The sequence below is a fragment of the Neodiprion virginianus genome, chromosome 4 (genome assembly GCF_021901495.1).
Source record: "Neodiprion virginianus isolate iyNeoVirg1 chromosome 4, iyNeoVirg1.1, whole genome shotgun sequence".
Lineage (NCBI taxonomy): Eukaryota > Metazoa > Arthropoda > Insecta > Hymenoptera > Diprionidae > Neodiprion > Neodiprion virginianus.
In genome coordinates, this window is record NC_060880.1 from 15,491,734 (window position 1) to 15,506,057 (window position 14,324).

The 14,324-nt window shown below is 36.7% G+C and overlaps 1 protein-coding gene across 19 annotated transcripts in view; it reads left to right on the forward strand.

The window, feature by feature from the left end:
• LOC124302743 (CLIP-associating protein 1-A) overlaps nt 1-14,324 on the forward strand; it is a 29,599-nt gene that overhangs the window by 11,857 nt on the left and 3,418 nt on the right. For 4 of the 19 annotated variants that reach the window (XM_046759219.1, XM_046759222.1, XM_046759220.1 and 1 more), the window contains exons 7-28: nt 1,549-1,580; nt 1,684-1,771; nt 5,692-5,766; nt 6,715-6,872; nt 6,962-7,198; nt 7,471-7,724; nt 7,810-7,988; nt 8,290-8,415; nt 8,853-8,963; nt 9,400-9,432; nt 9,551-9,649; nt 9,733-9,916; nt 10,017-10,251; nt 10,828-10,893; nt 11,352-11,683; nt 11,773-12,076; nt 12,191-12,360; nt 12,460-12,598; nt 12,689-12,821; nt 13,069-13,249; nt 13,326-13,551; nt 14,022-14,228. In XM_046759219.1, the coding sequence (XP_046615175.1) occupies nt 1,549-1,580; nt 1,684-1,771; nt 5,692-5,766; nt 6,715-6,872; nt 6,962-7,198; nt 7,471-7,724; nt 7,810-7,988; nt 8,290-8,415; nt 8,853-8,963; nt 9,400-9,432; nt 9,551-9,649; nt 9,733-9,916; nt 10,017-10,251; nt 10,828-10,893; nt 11,352-11,683; nt 11,773-12,076; nt 12,191-12,360; nt 12,460-12,598; nt 12,689-12,821; nt 13,069-13,249; nt 13,326-13,551; nt 14,022-14,228 (3,569 nt within the window). Of the gene's footprint in view, nt 1-503; nt 1,095-1,548; nt 1,581-1,683; nt 1,772-5,691; nt 5,767-6,714; nt 6,873-6,961; nt 7,199-7,470; nt 7,725-7,809; nt 7,989-8,289; nt 8,416-8,852; nt 8,964-9,399; nt 9,433-9,550; nt 9,650-9,732; nt 9,917-10,016; nt 10,252-10,827; nt 10,894-11,351; nt 11,684-11,772; nt 12,077-12,190; nt 12,361-12,459; nt 12,599-12,688; nt 12,822-13,068; nt 13,250-13,325; nt 13,552-14,021; nt 14,229-14,324 lie in introns of those variants that run through there. The other 15 variants (XM_046759223.1, XM_046759224.1, XM_046759235.1 and 12 more) reach the window with 14 other exon arrangements.

Sequence of the window (14,324 nt, forward strand, 5' to 3'; positions counted from 1 at the left end):
CTATGGTTTGCACTACAATCGTCTCATTTGGTTCCATTGAAATTACTTGAGTGAATAATGTAATGAAAAAAACGTGAAAAAATAATACTTCAATTTAACGTCATGTGAAATCGCAAATGTTTGCAAATATAGATATGATTATAGTTTGGACCATAGCCATACTCACATATTTTAATAATCTTTTTGAATCATCTGTTTAGGACAACTGGAATTTGAAATATTACATCAAATGGCAAAAAAAAAAAAAAAAATACTTTCCACTCTTACGCCTACAGCTATCATTTTGTAATAAGATTGCAATAAAGATGTTTTAGAAGATATTTCAAATTCTACATTATTGACCTCAAAAACCCAAATCCCAAAATGAGTCAGATTTTTAGAAAAATTGTTCGTTAAATAGGAATACCAAATTTTTGTTTTGTGAATTGCAAATTCTTGCACGCAGATTTTTTTTTTCTTACCTTATATGTATAACAACTTTTGAAAAAAAGTAAGATTGGAAAAAAAATGCATACCTAAAATTAATTCAACATTGCAGTGCAGACAATTGCGAAAGTTTTAATTGAATCTTGAATTGTTATTGTTAGATTCTAGCCTGGAATATTGAATACAATGTGGCATAGCTTTCACCGTATTTCACATGAAATATAACCAAACGTGGCTGCTAGACAATAAAATATTTAGTTCAATTACGAAACTTCATTTATTCGGTGTGCTGCTCTGTAGAACCGATGGTCTAATCGTATTTAGTTTTTGATTTTTAACAATGAAATTTTCTATTGTATTTTACAAAAATTAAAACTGTGTTAAAAATTGTAAACTTGAAATAAATTCAAATCTGATCCTTGGTCAGCGGTCAGTTCAAAGTAAAAAAGCGTGTAAATAAATAAATAACAGTACCAAGATGATCGTCTCAAACGAGCACAGATGCTCGCGACGTGGATTAAAAAAATTTCCAAGCATGGATAAGGGGATATGGGATCCGAGTAGCGCTTGGATTCTTCAGTGGGACAACGTGGTGAAACATCCCGGCGCAAGAGCCAGAGGATGTCACTGTGACATCCATAAACCACCTTGGCTCCACCCTGACCTAGGTACTGGCTGTTGTTCAGGCAGAGAAGATTCCAATATATTTTTTCAAAGATTTATCAGAGAACAATGCTAAGCAGGAATAAAATGAGATTTAACGAATTCAAAATCAATCCACATTGTCCTCTTTACTTATTTTTCTTGTTTTATAAACGAATGGGAGAGTGAAACAGAATATATCACGTTTCTGTGATTCGTTGGTCCTTGTAGTTTTCCTTTTTTGCTTAGCAGCGGTATTTCTTCTATGTGATGAATCAATCGTTCGGATAATTACACACGATAGATGATGCTTTTAGGTATATAGACTTTTTTGCCACTGCGATCAATTCGTCATAGGCTCTAAATCTAGATTAAAGTCAATTGGCTGAAGGAAAATTTATTCGCTTTTGAAGTCTGACAGAGTGTCTCAACTTCATGGTTGCATCGTTTTTTAATATTTTTCACTTGGATTTGTTTCAGCAATGAAAGACGAAGATGAAACAGACCGAGCGGTAAGTGAAATCTCATTTCTTTTTTCAAACGATTGATTTATGAAATTGGTGCACATTTTTCCCCGTTATTCCATCAATAATTGCCAAATTTTTTTCCACTCAGATCAAATCCGCTCCTGTGAAAAGATCAACAAGCGCCGTGCAAAAGCGAGGACAGTTTGGACCCGCCAAATCCGTGCAATCAACTCCAGGTATTTTTTTATTCCATTGTCGATACTTGTTATTACGGCAAATAAAATTTGATCATATATTCATCAAGCAGTCACGAAAGTTGTTAGAGTTGTTTGCATTTGTATTCATTACGCATCGCTGTGAGCACGCTCTGCTATCGTATTTCTTACCTCGCATCATCGCTACTACATTGATTGCTATTAACTTAGTATCCACAAATATTCGTCGTTATCTAACTCAGAGAAACGATTCTGATCGATTTTTTTAATTCGTATCTCAGGTTTTTTACAACAATTTGTGGGTTTAATAGTATATTGTTTCTAGTTTTGGCATGGTTTATTTGAAGCATGCTTTATTGTCAATCATACGCTGACGTTGATTAACGGCTGAAGAAAATATTTAGAGAAATTGTACTGAGTGAAAAGTAGAATTTATTTTCTGCAAAGTAACTTTATTTCGCAATATATTATTGAATCTTGGTGAGCGGTCAATTATATGTATAACGTATTTTTTGTTAACGTTTCAGCCCGGATATGGGCCCTCCTCAGAACGATTAATTTACTTAACTGTCAAGGACAAAATACATTTTTTATAAGAAAAGTACAATCAGACATTAAATACTACAGATGTAATACTCTTAAGGCTATTGTATATTATAGGTTGGTGAGTACAAATTGATTAATTGTTAAAAAAGATAGGCCTAGAGAGTAATTTACCTTTTTATAGGAAGGGGATTAAGATACAAGTCGAATTCATAGAATACAATTTGTCGAGCCAAATTTCTTCGAGTAACAGTAGTCGTTGTCGGCTCCTCCGGTTGTTTAAAGTGTAGGAGTTACAAATTGGAGGTAATTAATTAAAAAAACTATGTATCATCACTGTCTATATGTCAATGTATTAAAAAAAGTTTTAAAGAAAGGTTTTTACAGCAGTTGAATTAGTTTACGCAATGTCCAAGAAAGTGGTATTGGGATCTTTATGACCCTGTTCTCCATGTCTAACAAAAATTTTGTTGAACCGATTGGGTCAACTGGTGAATAACGACTGATGGGAGAAACAAATATGACCCAGAGTGAAGGTGAACCAGATATAAACATATATAAGAAAAAAACAAAGAATTTATGTAAAAAAAACTGTGCTATGGGGACAATAATTTTATGTGTATAGTTAAGGTTAAACAATGTGTGATGTGTGGGCGGTGATTAGCGGTTTGTAAATATTGCTAAGGTGTTCAACATCTTGTCTGAGGTTAACGGAATTAGTGTGTCCTACAATATTGCACATTCCTAGTAATAACCTTTTATAATAATTAGGTTCTTCACAGAGGATGTTTGTATTGTCATAGCTAAAAGTGTGTTGTTTATTGGTCACATGTTTTGTTAGAGCAGTGTGACGTTCTTCATTCTCATGTACATTGCGTTGATGTTCTTTGATTCTGGTGTTTAGATGGCGGCCAGTTTGTCCGATATAAACTTGATTGCAACCATTGTAAGGTATTTTGTACACAAAATTGGATCGTTTGCCCATGGGGATCCTATCTTTTCCCGAATCAAAGACTATTTGTAAGTCTTTTGAATTTTTTCCCACAAACTTGACATTATGTTTAGTAAATAGACACCCCCCCCCACCTCCAGAGTCAAAGATAGCTTTACTTTAGTTGAAACAATAAAAAAATTGATTATTCCAGACAACTACATTTTAATATCGCTAGATGTAATATCTCTTTTCACCAATGTTCCGACAGACCTTGCTATGCACGTAGTAAATAACCGTTGGGCCTCTCTAGATAAAAAGATCCCAATTCCACTCAGTGAACTAGTTAAAGCCTTAAATATTTGTTTCGATTCGGCAATCTTTAAATTTAACAATGACACATATGCACAACAATTCGGGTTGCCCATGGGATCCCCTCTCTCTCCCATCCTATCAGATCTTGTGATGGAAGACCTAGAAAGGTCATGCATTAGCAATCTAGATTTTGATTTACCCTTCTACTTCCGATGTGTTGACGATATTCTAACTGCAGTCCCTAAAGAAAAAATAGATTACACACTGACTATTTTCAACCAATATCATCCACGACTACAATTCACCATTGAAATAGAAGATAATAACGCCATCAATTTCCTAGATTTATTGCTGATACACAACAACACTAAAATCAAAACAGATTGGTTACACAAAAAAACCTGGTCTCAAAGATATTTGAATTTTAATTCCCACCACCCGATGTCCTACAAGATAGGTACCATCTTTAATCTTGTTGACCGAGCCATCAAACTTTCAAGTACAGAATTCCATGAAAAAAATCTGTCACTCATATATAATATATTAAGATGGAATGATTATCCTTACGCCTATTACACAAACATATAAATAAGAGACGCTCCCATATCAACAACTTACTTGACAATAATATTGACTCTGCTCCCGCAGACGACAACAATAGACCAGCCACTACATTTATTCCCATCCCATATGTATCTGGTCTATTTGAGTCACTGAACCGTCTATTTACTAAACATAATGTCAAGTTTGTGGGAAAAAATTCAAAAGACTTACAAATAGTCTTTGATTCGGGAAAAGATAGGATCCCCATGGGTAAACGATTCAATGTTGTGTACAAAATACCTTACAATGATTGCAATCAAGTTTATATCGGACAAACTGGCCGCCATCTAAACACCAGAATCAAAGAACATCAACGCAATGTACATGAGAATGAAGAACGTCACACTGCTCTAACAAAACATGTGACCAATAAACAACATACTTTTAGCTATGACAATACAAACATCCTCTGTGAAGAACCTAATTATTATAAAAGGTTATTACTAGGAATGTGCAATATTGTAGGACACACTAATTCCGTTAACCTCAGACAAGATGTTGAACACCTTAGCAATATTTACAAACCGCTAATCTCCGCCCACACATCACACATTGTTTAACCTTAACTATACACATAAAATTATTGTCCCCATAGCACAGTTTTTTTTACATAAATTCTTTGTTTTTTTCTTATATATGTTTATATCTGGTTCACCTTCACTCTGGGTCATATTTGTTTCTCCCATCAGTCGTTATTCACCAGTTGACCCAATCGGTTCAACAAAATTTTTGTTAGACATGGAGAACAGGGTCATAAAGATCCCAATACCACTTTCTTGGACATTGCGTAAACTAATTCAACTGCTGTAAAAACCTTTCTTTAAAACTTTTTTTAATACATTGACATATAGACAGTGATGATACATAGTTTTTTTAATTAATTACCTCCAATTTGTAACTCCTACACTTTAAACAACCGGAGGAGCCGACAACGACTACTGTTACTCGAAGAACTTTGGCTCGACAAATTGTATTCTATGAATTCGACTTGTATCTTAATCCCCTTCCTATAAAAAGGTAAATTACTCTCTAGGCCTATCTTTTTTAACAATTAATCAATTTGTACTCACCAACCTATAATATACAATAGCCTTAAGAGTATTACATCTATAGTATTTAATGTCTGATTGTACTTTTCTTATAAAAAATGTATTTTGTCCTTGACAGTTAAATAAAATAATCGTTCTGAGGAGGGCCCATATCCGGGCCGAAACGTTAACAAAAAATACGTTATACATATAATTGACCGCTCACCAAGATTCAATAATATATTATCCACGAGGTCGAGAATTCTTACCCTTCATATTTATTTCGCAATTATCTGAGAGAAAATTATGTTCAACTTGAATTTTAGCGCTACATAGAGTAGTTTGATCTAATCTTAAGATTTGATAAAATTATTAGAAGTTGATCAGACTGATTCGTACATGTGATGAAGCAAAAACAAGTGCAATCTTACTGCTAATCGAAATTGAATAAAACTAAATAAAAAAGATAAAATTAATAGCGATTGATGCAAGCTTGCTAACTATTCCCCTGTATAACACAGCTCCGCCTGGTAGTACAACGTCTACGACGAAAAGGGCACCTCTAAAATACAGTTCATCCGCAAAATCAGCGGCAGGTACCTATTATTATTGCAAAATAAAAAAAACTTAGCAAAACATTTATATCCCTGTCATAAGTATTATTATTGTCATTGAATGTAGTATCGTTCATTATGGTGGCTCATAAACTGTAAAGGTAGTGCCGATTAGCGTTGAGGTTTTATTTTTGTTAACGTTATTGGATGTTGAGAACGAATTTGTAAATAGATACATACTGATTGATTATAATTAATTACGTCGTATTTATTAGAGTACAGAGATTATAAAAAGTATCCAGTTTCTCAACATAATATATCAAATTGTTCGTTTTATTTGACATGAGGAAATAGAAAACGCTGCTTTATATTTTTTTTATCTTAAAAAAAATAATTGCTGAATAAAGTTCTACTGTCAAATTGATTCAAGGAGTTTTTAAACGTTATAGCCACCATAATATAGTATCAACCGAACAAAATAGTTTCGTCCAGTTTGAAATTGTGTCAAGATCAAACATTTGTTTGTTAGTGGAAGTTGAACTACGTATTTTTAGTCTTTACTTTAGACTGTTAAAAATTTTAGCGGATTAAATTCTTGACCAGTCAATGAAAGGTCAAATTATTCTGTCGGTTGACAAAAAATCATTCAAATACCGACAAAGCCGAAAGCATCCGTCTACATCGTCATTCTACACGTCTTATTCACACATCTACATTTGTTTTTGGAACGATTCTCAAAAATCTTGGACCACAGTATTTTTATTTTTCTTTGAATTAAGAAGTATTTGCACATAATGCAAGCTTTGTCATATCAAATTTCATCACTTGTCACGCTTTGATGCTTTTTGTGTTTTTCTCCTCACCTTTCCATAAATTGCTGACACATCGACACGATCAATTATCATCAGGTCACGGAAAAAATTATGGTTAGGCACAATTTTGTACTTCGCTAAAACGGTTTCATAATTAGAAATGCAAAAATTTCTTCAGGCCAAGCTGGCGCTATCGACGAAGAATCTTTCCTCAACGCGTTTGAGGATGTACCGGCAGTGAAGTTATTCTCCGCAAAAGATTTGGAGGAACAAATGAAGAGCATTAAGGATGTAGTAGGTGACGATAAAAAAGATTGGAAGCAGAGAAACGAGAGCGTAAGTTTGGCGATCAAAAGAAAAATCGCATAAAAAACCGAAAAGACAAAGTCGACACAAAGTGCTGAACAGATCGTTTCATTTTCCAGATGAAGAAACTGCGTGGTATATTGATAGCCGGTGGGGCTAATTTCGACAATTTCACAGAGTGCCTGAAGAACGTCCAAAGATCGTTTGAAGCAGCATGCATGGATCTGAGATCGCAGGTTGTCAAGGAAGCGGCTATAACAGTTGCCTTCCTGAGCTATCAACTCAAAAATAAATTTGCCAGTTTTGGAGAATGTGTATTGCCAACGCTTATCAATCTCATACCCAACAGCGCCAAGGTAAGAGAGTCTCTTAGTGTGTGTACATACAGCTAATTGTTCAAGGTTATATTTTTACTCATTTGAAACCGTTTCCCTTTATGGCATTAGCGCAATGTCGCTCGTTAACAACACGCAGAGTCGCTCGACATGGAATCTAATTATCGGGTCATTATTTCCACTCTTTTATCCTGCAGAGCATCGTTTTTAACTACGTTTAATAGCCTTGAGTTCACATCTGCTGAATTTTCCCAACTTCTTCACTACTTTCATACGTAATGTGGTCATTTCAGGTCATGGCGACTTCCGGCGCTGTTGCTGTACGATTCATTTTGCAGCACACCCACAGTCCCAGATACATACCGATAATTACGGCCAGTATGAACAGCAAAAGCAAAGATATCAGAAGGGCGTCTTGCGAGTTTCTTCACCTGATACTTCAGTGCTGGGCTACGAATGTGCTTCAGAGACATGTAGCCGCTTTACAAGAAGCCGTTAAAAAAGGCATCGCTGATTCAGACGCCGATGCCAGAGCAGCGGCGAGAAAGTAAATTGCAAAAATTGATGTCTTGTATTTTTTTTTTTTTTTTTGTTATTCTCATGCCTGTGATGTTAATTTTTTTCTCCAACAGGTCTTACTGGGCATTCCAAGAACATTTTCCGGAACAGGCTGAGGTTTTGCTCAAGAGCTTGGATGCCAGTTATAAAAGATCGCTCATGTCTCTGAGTAACAGTGGCAGTATCAACAGTCTAGTTGGCAGATCTACCAGCATCAGTCCAAGGGTTCCTAGACCGACACTCAGCGCTGCAGGTAAAATGTAAAACTCTGTAGAAAGAATTGGATGTTAATAAAGAGACGTTTTCCTCTCCGGGCAAAAAAAAAAAAAACATTGTTGTAAAAAGAAAGAAAAAAAAGTCCTCAAATATTTGTGGGAGGTAAAATCGATGTAAAAATAATGATGAACACTTTTTTCTCGCCCATTCATTATTCTAAATATATAGCTGTGCGCACGACAATCACGGATCAGTGGGTTTTTCTAAACTAAAAGAATTACGGTTTTTTTCTTACATGCTGCTTTTGGACTTTTATTACCTTATATTGTAACATAAAGGTAGTACAGAAAACTTACACCATGGTCAGGCAGGATTGCATGGCCCTCTGAGAAGGACTCCGTCTTTGCCTAGATCGTATCGTCAGTCTGGAATTCCTATTCTACAAAGACCTACTGATAATCATTGTAATTAAATTGACAAAAAAACAATTTCACGCCTATAAATTATGTAACCTGCTAATTGACTTGTGTAGATCACTCTTTCCTTCCATTAATCTAACATTATTTTATCCCTCTTTATGTATTTACCTACTTTTTTTAGACGAAATTTACATTTTCGATCGCTTTTCTTTGATTTATAAGTAGTAGAAAATTTATCTGTATTATATTTTTATCCGTCAACGTACGTTGGTTTGTTACATCTTTAATTCTTATTTCGATTCATCGCGCAAGGTGAATAAGAGTCCTTAACAGTTTGAGAAGCTTGGAGGTAAAGAAATAATGTCAATGTTATCTGTACACCCGATAATTCCCAGTAAATTATTCGGCATGTTATATTCCGCTTTTGTCTCGATCCTGGTACCAAGAGTAAATCTAAAAACCTTGACACATCTCTTCTCTAGGCCGCATAACACCTGACGCCAGATCGACAAGTGCGATAGATCTACAAGCAGCTCAACGAGCCAAGGCGAGAATGGTTTACGCAAACATGTATCGTCATAAAGCAACGCTACGTAAGTGATTGTGGTAACAAATTTTTAGTTTTCCTTACTACTGACCTGTGTTTACGATTGTAAGTACGGCTGTGTATCTTAAGTCATTTCGTTTTCCTTAATAGTCTCCTTTTATTCCTACCCTCGCTTTTACTGTCTACGATTATATATTTTCCTACATTGTACATTTTCACAATTTCCGTATGCTCAATTGTGCAATTAACTTTATCTTATTTAATCTTCTTATACCGCTTTTATCCTCGTTTTCACTATTGATTTCTACGATTGTATGTTTTACTACGTCCTTATTTTCCTGAAACAATTGTGCATGTAACCTTATTCTGATGCCCAGATTCGAACTAAATAAAGATATATGTACATATATATTAACTATGTAAGCTGTACTTTTATCACATTTTTAATATCATGCTGCCGTTGTCGCTGCTCTGGATCCCAGATAATGATATTAGTAATCAGCGAGGAAAATCAGGTATAGATCCAGTTGTGGCCTTCACATTTTTTTCACCCCATCGTTCGATTCGAAAACAGTTTTCTTGTCCGTATCTGGCAATAAATGGTTATGGTTTCTTTTTTTCAATCCTGCTTAGCTCGACCAGCCAAATCTCCGGATCCGCAAAGTGCTGTCGCCAGTCCGGAAAGAATGGCGAGAACTAGAACAAGGGTTGCAGGAGTGTCGCAATCTCAACGTAAGCGAATTTCGATTAATTGTATTATGCCTAGCTGTATTTTTAATTGCTTTAAACCGTTTCCGTTTTTTCTCCAATTACAGCCAACAGCAGATCTGGCTCACCATCTTCGAGATTGAGCTACGCGACGTACAACAGGGAAGGGGGAGAATCTCTTATGGCAAGACCGAGAAGATTGTCCGGACAGGGAATAAGAAGTACCGGAAACAGCAGAGAACCGAGTCCACAGCGTTTTGGAATGGAAAGAAGTTTCGGAAGTAAATTACGGTGGGTAACATCTATCGTAAATTGGAGTAAAAAAGAAAAGGCATCAATGATCGATGAACAAAAGTTTTCAAAGAAATATTTCGTCTTGTCTGGATTTCAGAGATCGAAATCTTCACATGTCTCCCACCGACAGGCCTCCGACTAGGCCGGTTATGGCGCAAAAAATGCTCCAACAATCACGAGAAGCGGAATCAGCTCTTGCCGATGCTCTAACATTCGACAGTATTGATAGTTACACCAGAACTCCAAGAGGCAAAGGGGATCACAGCGACGACAGCGAAACCAACAGCATTTGCTCGGAGCGCAGCATGGACAGTTTTCGGCGGCCGAGCGAAGTGAGTAATTTAAACATCATAACATCAGTTTCTTTTTCTGAACTCTTGGATGCTAGAGCAAAATTAAAGGTTCAGACAATATTAACATAGATGTAAAGTTAGTGACTACTCGTTTGTACATCATATATACGCCATTGTCATTGTCATTAATAATAATAATAAACATGTGATTTTTATATTTCATGTCATCAGACGCCCTGATTCTCTCTGTCTTCTTTTGATTTCAATACTCGATTACTCGGTTTTTCTCTTCTCTTTTTTCAATTTTGTAATTACCTTCCCTTCGTCTATTAAGTCTGTCGTTACTTTCGTGAAGAACCTTTATGTATAGTTGAATGTTTCTTGTCAATCATCGTAGATGGGAGAAAAGAAAGAGTACAGAGATAATATAGGTAAAAATTATATTTTGAAGCTTGACGTGCATTAATAAATGTGGCTAATGCATGTTTGGTTTTTTTTTTTTGTTATTCTGTTGTGGCGTGTTTGTTTGGTTGGGACTAATGTGACGATGCGTTTGCTGTGACTTCGTTCGCTGTGACCTGTTCGCCCCTTCCATTCGTCCAATGCATTCGTTAGTCGTTTTCATGGAGCGGATCACAACAAAGATTGTATCGCGATTTGTGGGATCAATCTATCCCTAAGGTTTGTTGTCTGTTATTGGTTTGTTTATTTTTTGTGTCTTTTTCTTTCTTTTTTTGCTAAAGTTTATACTTTCCCCATTCTTCATCGATTGTCTGTGATACATTTGAAATTCAAAGTAAGGAGTATCTTTTGGAACTATTCAAAAATTACCTGTAGCGAGCACGTTATTTTTCCTCGACAAAGAGGAGATGGAAATTGAATAATCATCCAAACTATTCTTAACGTTGGAATCGTTCCTCTATTCACCTTACTCTATTTCAATTTTTTCTAGCTGTTCTGCTTACATTACCCTTTATTTCTCTGATCCACAACCGTTTTTCATACTGTTATCAATAAAAACAGATCACGATAATGAACAAAAAAATATTATTGAGACTAAGGCACAATGCAACACCTTGAAAGTATACCTGAAATTAAACGGTTACCAAAGTCTGATTTTTACCCACTTTTCTTTGCAGGATATTAAAGAAATCATTGAAAATTGTGGTCGCAAGCATTGGGGCGATCGTAAAGAAGGCCTGCTTGGTCTTCAGCATTTTTTAGCAAATGGAAATACGTTGACGGCGACGGAATTGCGAAAAATAACGGATATCTTTGCGAAAATGTTTATGGACTCCTATACTAAAGTGTTGAGTTTATTCCTGGATACGTTGAACGATCTGATCGAGAGTCACAGCGAAGATTTAGGCGATTGGTTATACGTGTTGTGCGCCCGGCTTTTGAATAAACTTGGAACGGATTTGCTTGGCTCGATACAAACTAAAATTCACAAAACCTTGGACGTTGTAAAGTAAGAAGCTTGTTTTGTGATAAAACGATTATGTTGATCGTAAAGTTTATTGATCATATTAATAGATTTAATTTTTTTTTCGCTTACAGAGAACAATTCCCAGGAGAACAACTCTTGCCTACAGTATTACGCTTCTTGACCGACCCTACGCAGACACCAAATTCTCGGGTCAAAGTAGCCACTCTCACTTTCATATCGCAGATCGCCGACACAGCCGTACCGTCGGCTTTGAATAGTTCCGCAGCCTCGGCTCTAGCGAGATTATTGGATTGGACAAACGACATGAAGAGTCAGGATGTCAGGAGGCACGCTCAAAACGCAGTTATAGCACTTTACAATTTGAATACACCTCAAGTGACAATGATACTCTCTGATTTACCAAAACCTTACCAAGTAAGTCGCGACGATCGTTCCGCTGTATTTAGTAACTGAACAAACGGGAGTCGCATTCGATTTCCAAGTCACGATCGCATTCGTGTTTCTTGAGTAATTATGACTGTATTTTAGGAAGCAGCATTGACCCTGGTCCAAAATCACCTCAGAAGATCATCCGGATCTAGTAATCCAGTTTCTCCCGGCACTCCGCCTTCAAGAATGCCTCATTCCCCAGCTCGAACAAGAGTTGAGACTGATATCGATATGGATGACGACCATTTAAACCCCGAAGAGGTTTACAAGTAAGTATCTCGTAGCATGATATGTTCAATAGAAATGGGAATGCACCTGTCTGATTTTTTCCCAACGAAATCTCAACAAATTTGTCGTCCGTTTCGCAGATCGTTGAGGCGGACAACGGCAGAAATTCAAAATTACGGTTTTGAGCGTCTTGAGAAAGCGACGACCAGCAAAGATAGTGGTATCAGTAACATGGCAGACGTGGAAGAGAAAATGGAAGGGCTGGCATTGTCGAATTCAGTGAGTAAAGCGAAATTCGAGTGGCATACAATGGAAATAATATCCGGAACTTACCACGGTTCGTCAATTAAAGGGATACACTTTTTTCAGGGACGCTCGTCGTCCGTTTCTTCTCCTACGCAGCGAGGCAGGCCCGTCACGAACGTGGCATTGAACGGCTCGAGTGATACAATCACCGGTGATGCAGTGCTGCCGCAGGAAAACAACGGATACAAGACACACGGTAATTTATTCGTCTTTATATTCTGAACTGCAAAATCTGCGACACCCTAGTGGAAATCTAAAACTTGGGGTTATTTACGGAACCAGAGAGCACAAAAACTTCATCTTCATCTTCCAGTGATTTATCTACGCGCACAAGTCTCTCAGCATGATTCAGCTCCTGAACTGATAGCATTTCTTAATCTTTCTCTGTGCTCTCACATTAAATTGGCTATAATTTGTATGCCTGTCTCTTATTGCAACGCTAGAACACCAAAAAAACACGGTGTCTTCACCAGATTCAACGAGCAGAGGGCCTGAAGTGTTGGACAACCTCATGAAGGTACTTCAGGAAAACGTTGGTCACGAAGCAGAGAAAATCGCATCTCTACAAGAGTTTCAGGCGTACGTTAGAGACGGTGATGTGCCATACCTAAAAGATAACTTCAGGTAAGTTTATTGTAGACTTTGAGCTACAAGGAAGCAAGCGATAGTGTTCGTAATTCCCGGTTGCTCTCGATTTCAGGAAACTATTGAGGTCACTGCTGGAAAATCTTGGCAGTCCCCATAAACAAGTACAAATAGAAGTACTTCAGGTTCTTACAGAGCTACTCAAGTGCCCTGAACTGACAGAGTCGTTTTCAAAATTCATCGAACTGATCGTTCTCAAGGTTTTGCAAGCTCACAAATTCGACGACCCCAATTCTGAAGCTTCCTCCGGCAGCAGTCGAGCCCTGGTAAAGCAATTAGAGGTATCTGTGTTGTTTGTTTGTTTGTTAATTCGTTTTTTCTAGAAGTAGTTGTTTGCATTTCATTTACACATTGCGCACAATATGTATTACCTTGTAAATTACTACAAGTGTGTTACGAATTAATCCGCATGTCGAATACGCAATTCGGGGGTTCGAACGAGTTATTAAAAATCAGTGTACTGTATTGGATGCTAAAAGAACGGCTGATTGCAGATGTGTAGTATGATTATCAAGTCGGATTTTTTCTTTGTAACTGTTAGAACCACTTTTGTCGGCTCTTCAAAATTCTCCTGCTAAGTATCAGATTTATATATATTCAATCTTTGTGTCAAATTTTGTAACTTGTAGCTTCTTAGTTTTGTGAAGTATCCGTTTGAAATTTTTGCCGCTTGGTGCGTTTTTCTTTCCATTGTATCTTTTTTTTTCCTTTTTTTCCCCATATAAAATGGTATGTTCTTTTTTAATCGCAGGTACTCAGAATTGCGGAGAAGTGCGCGGCGACAATTGTAACCGTACTGCCGCCGGATCAGATAATAAAACTGATTCAAATGATAATATCGACTGAACCGTATCCTAAGAATATGGCTGGCATTAAAATGCTTCACAAGATAGTCGAGCACTGGGGCGCAGACGCCATAATGCCTCATTTATCGAAAATCATGCCTGGCCTGATAAAGGTGAGTCGATCTCGATGTTTCAAGATGAATGCGTGATGTCTATCCAATATTCTTTGCGTAATTGATCGGTGTAATTTGGAAAAAAAATTTATCTTA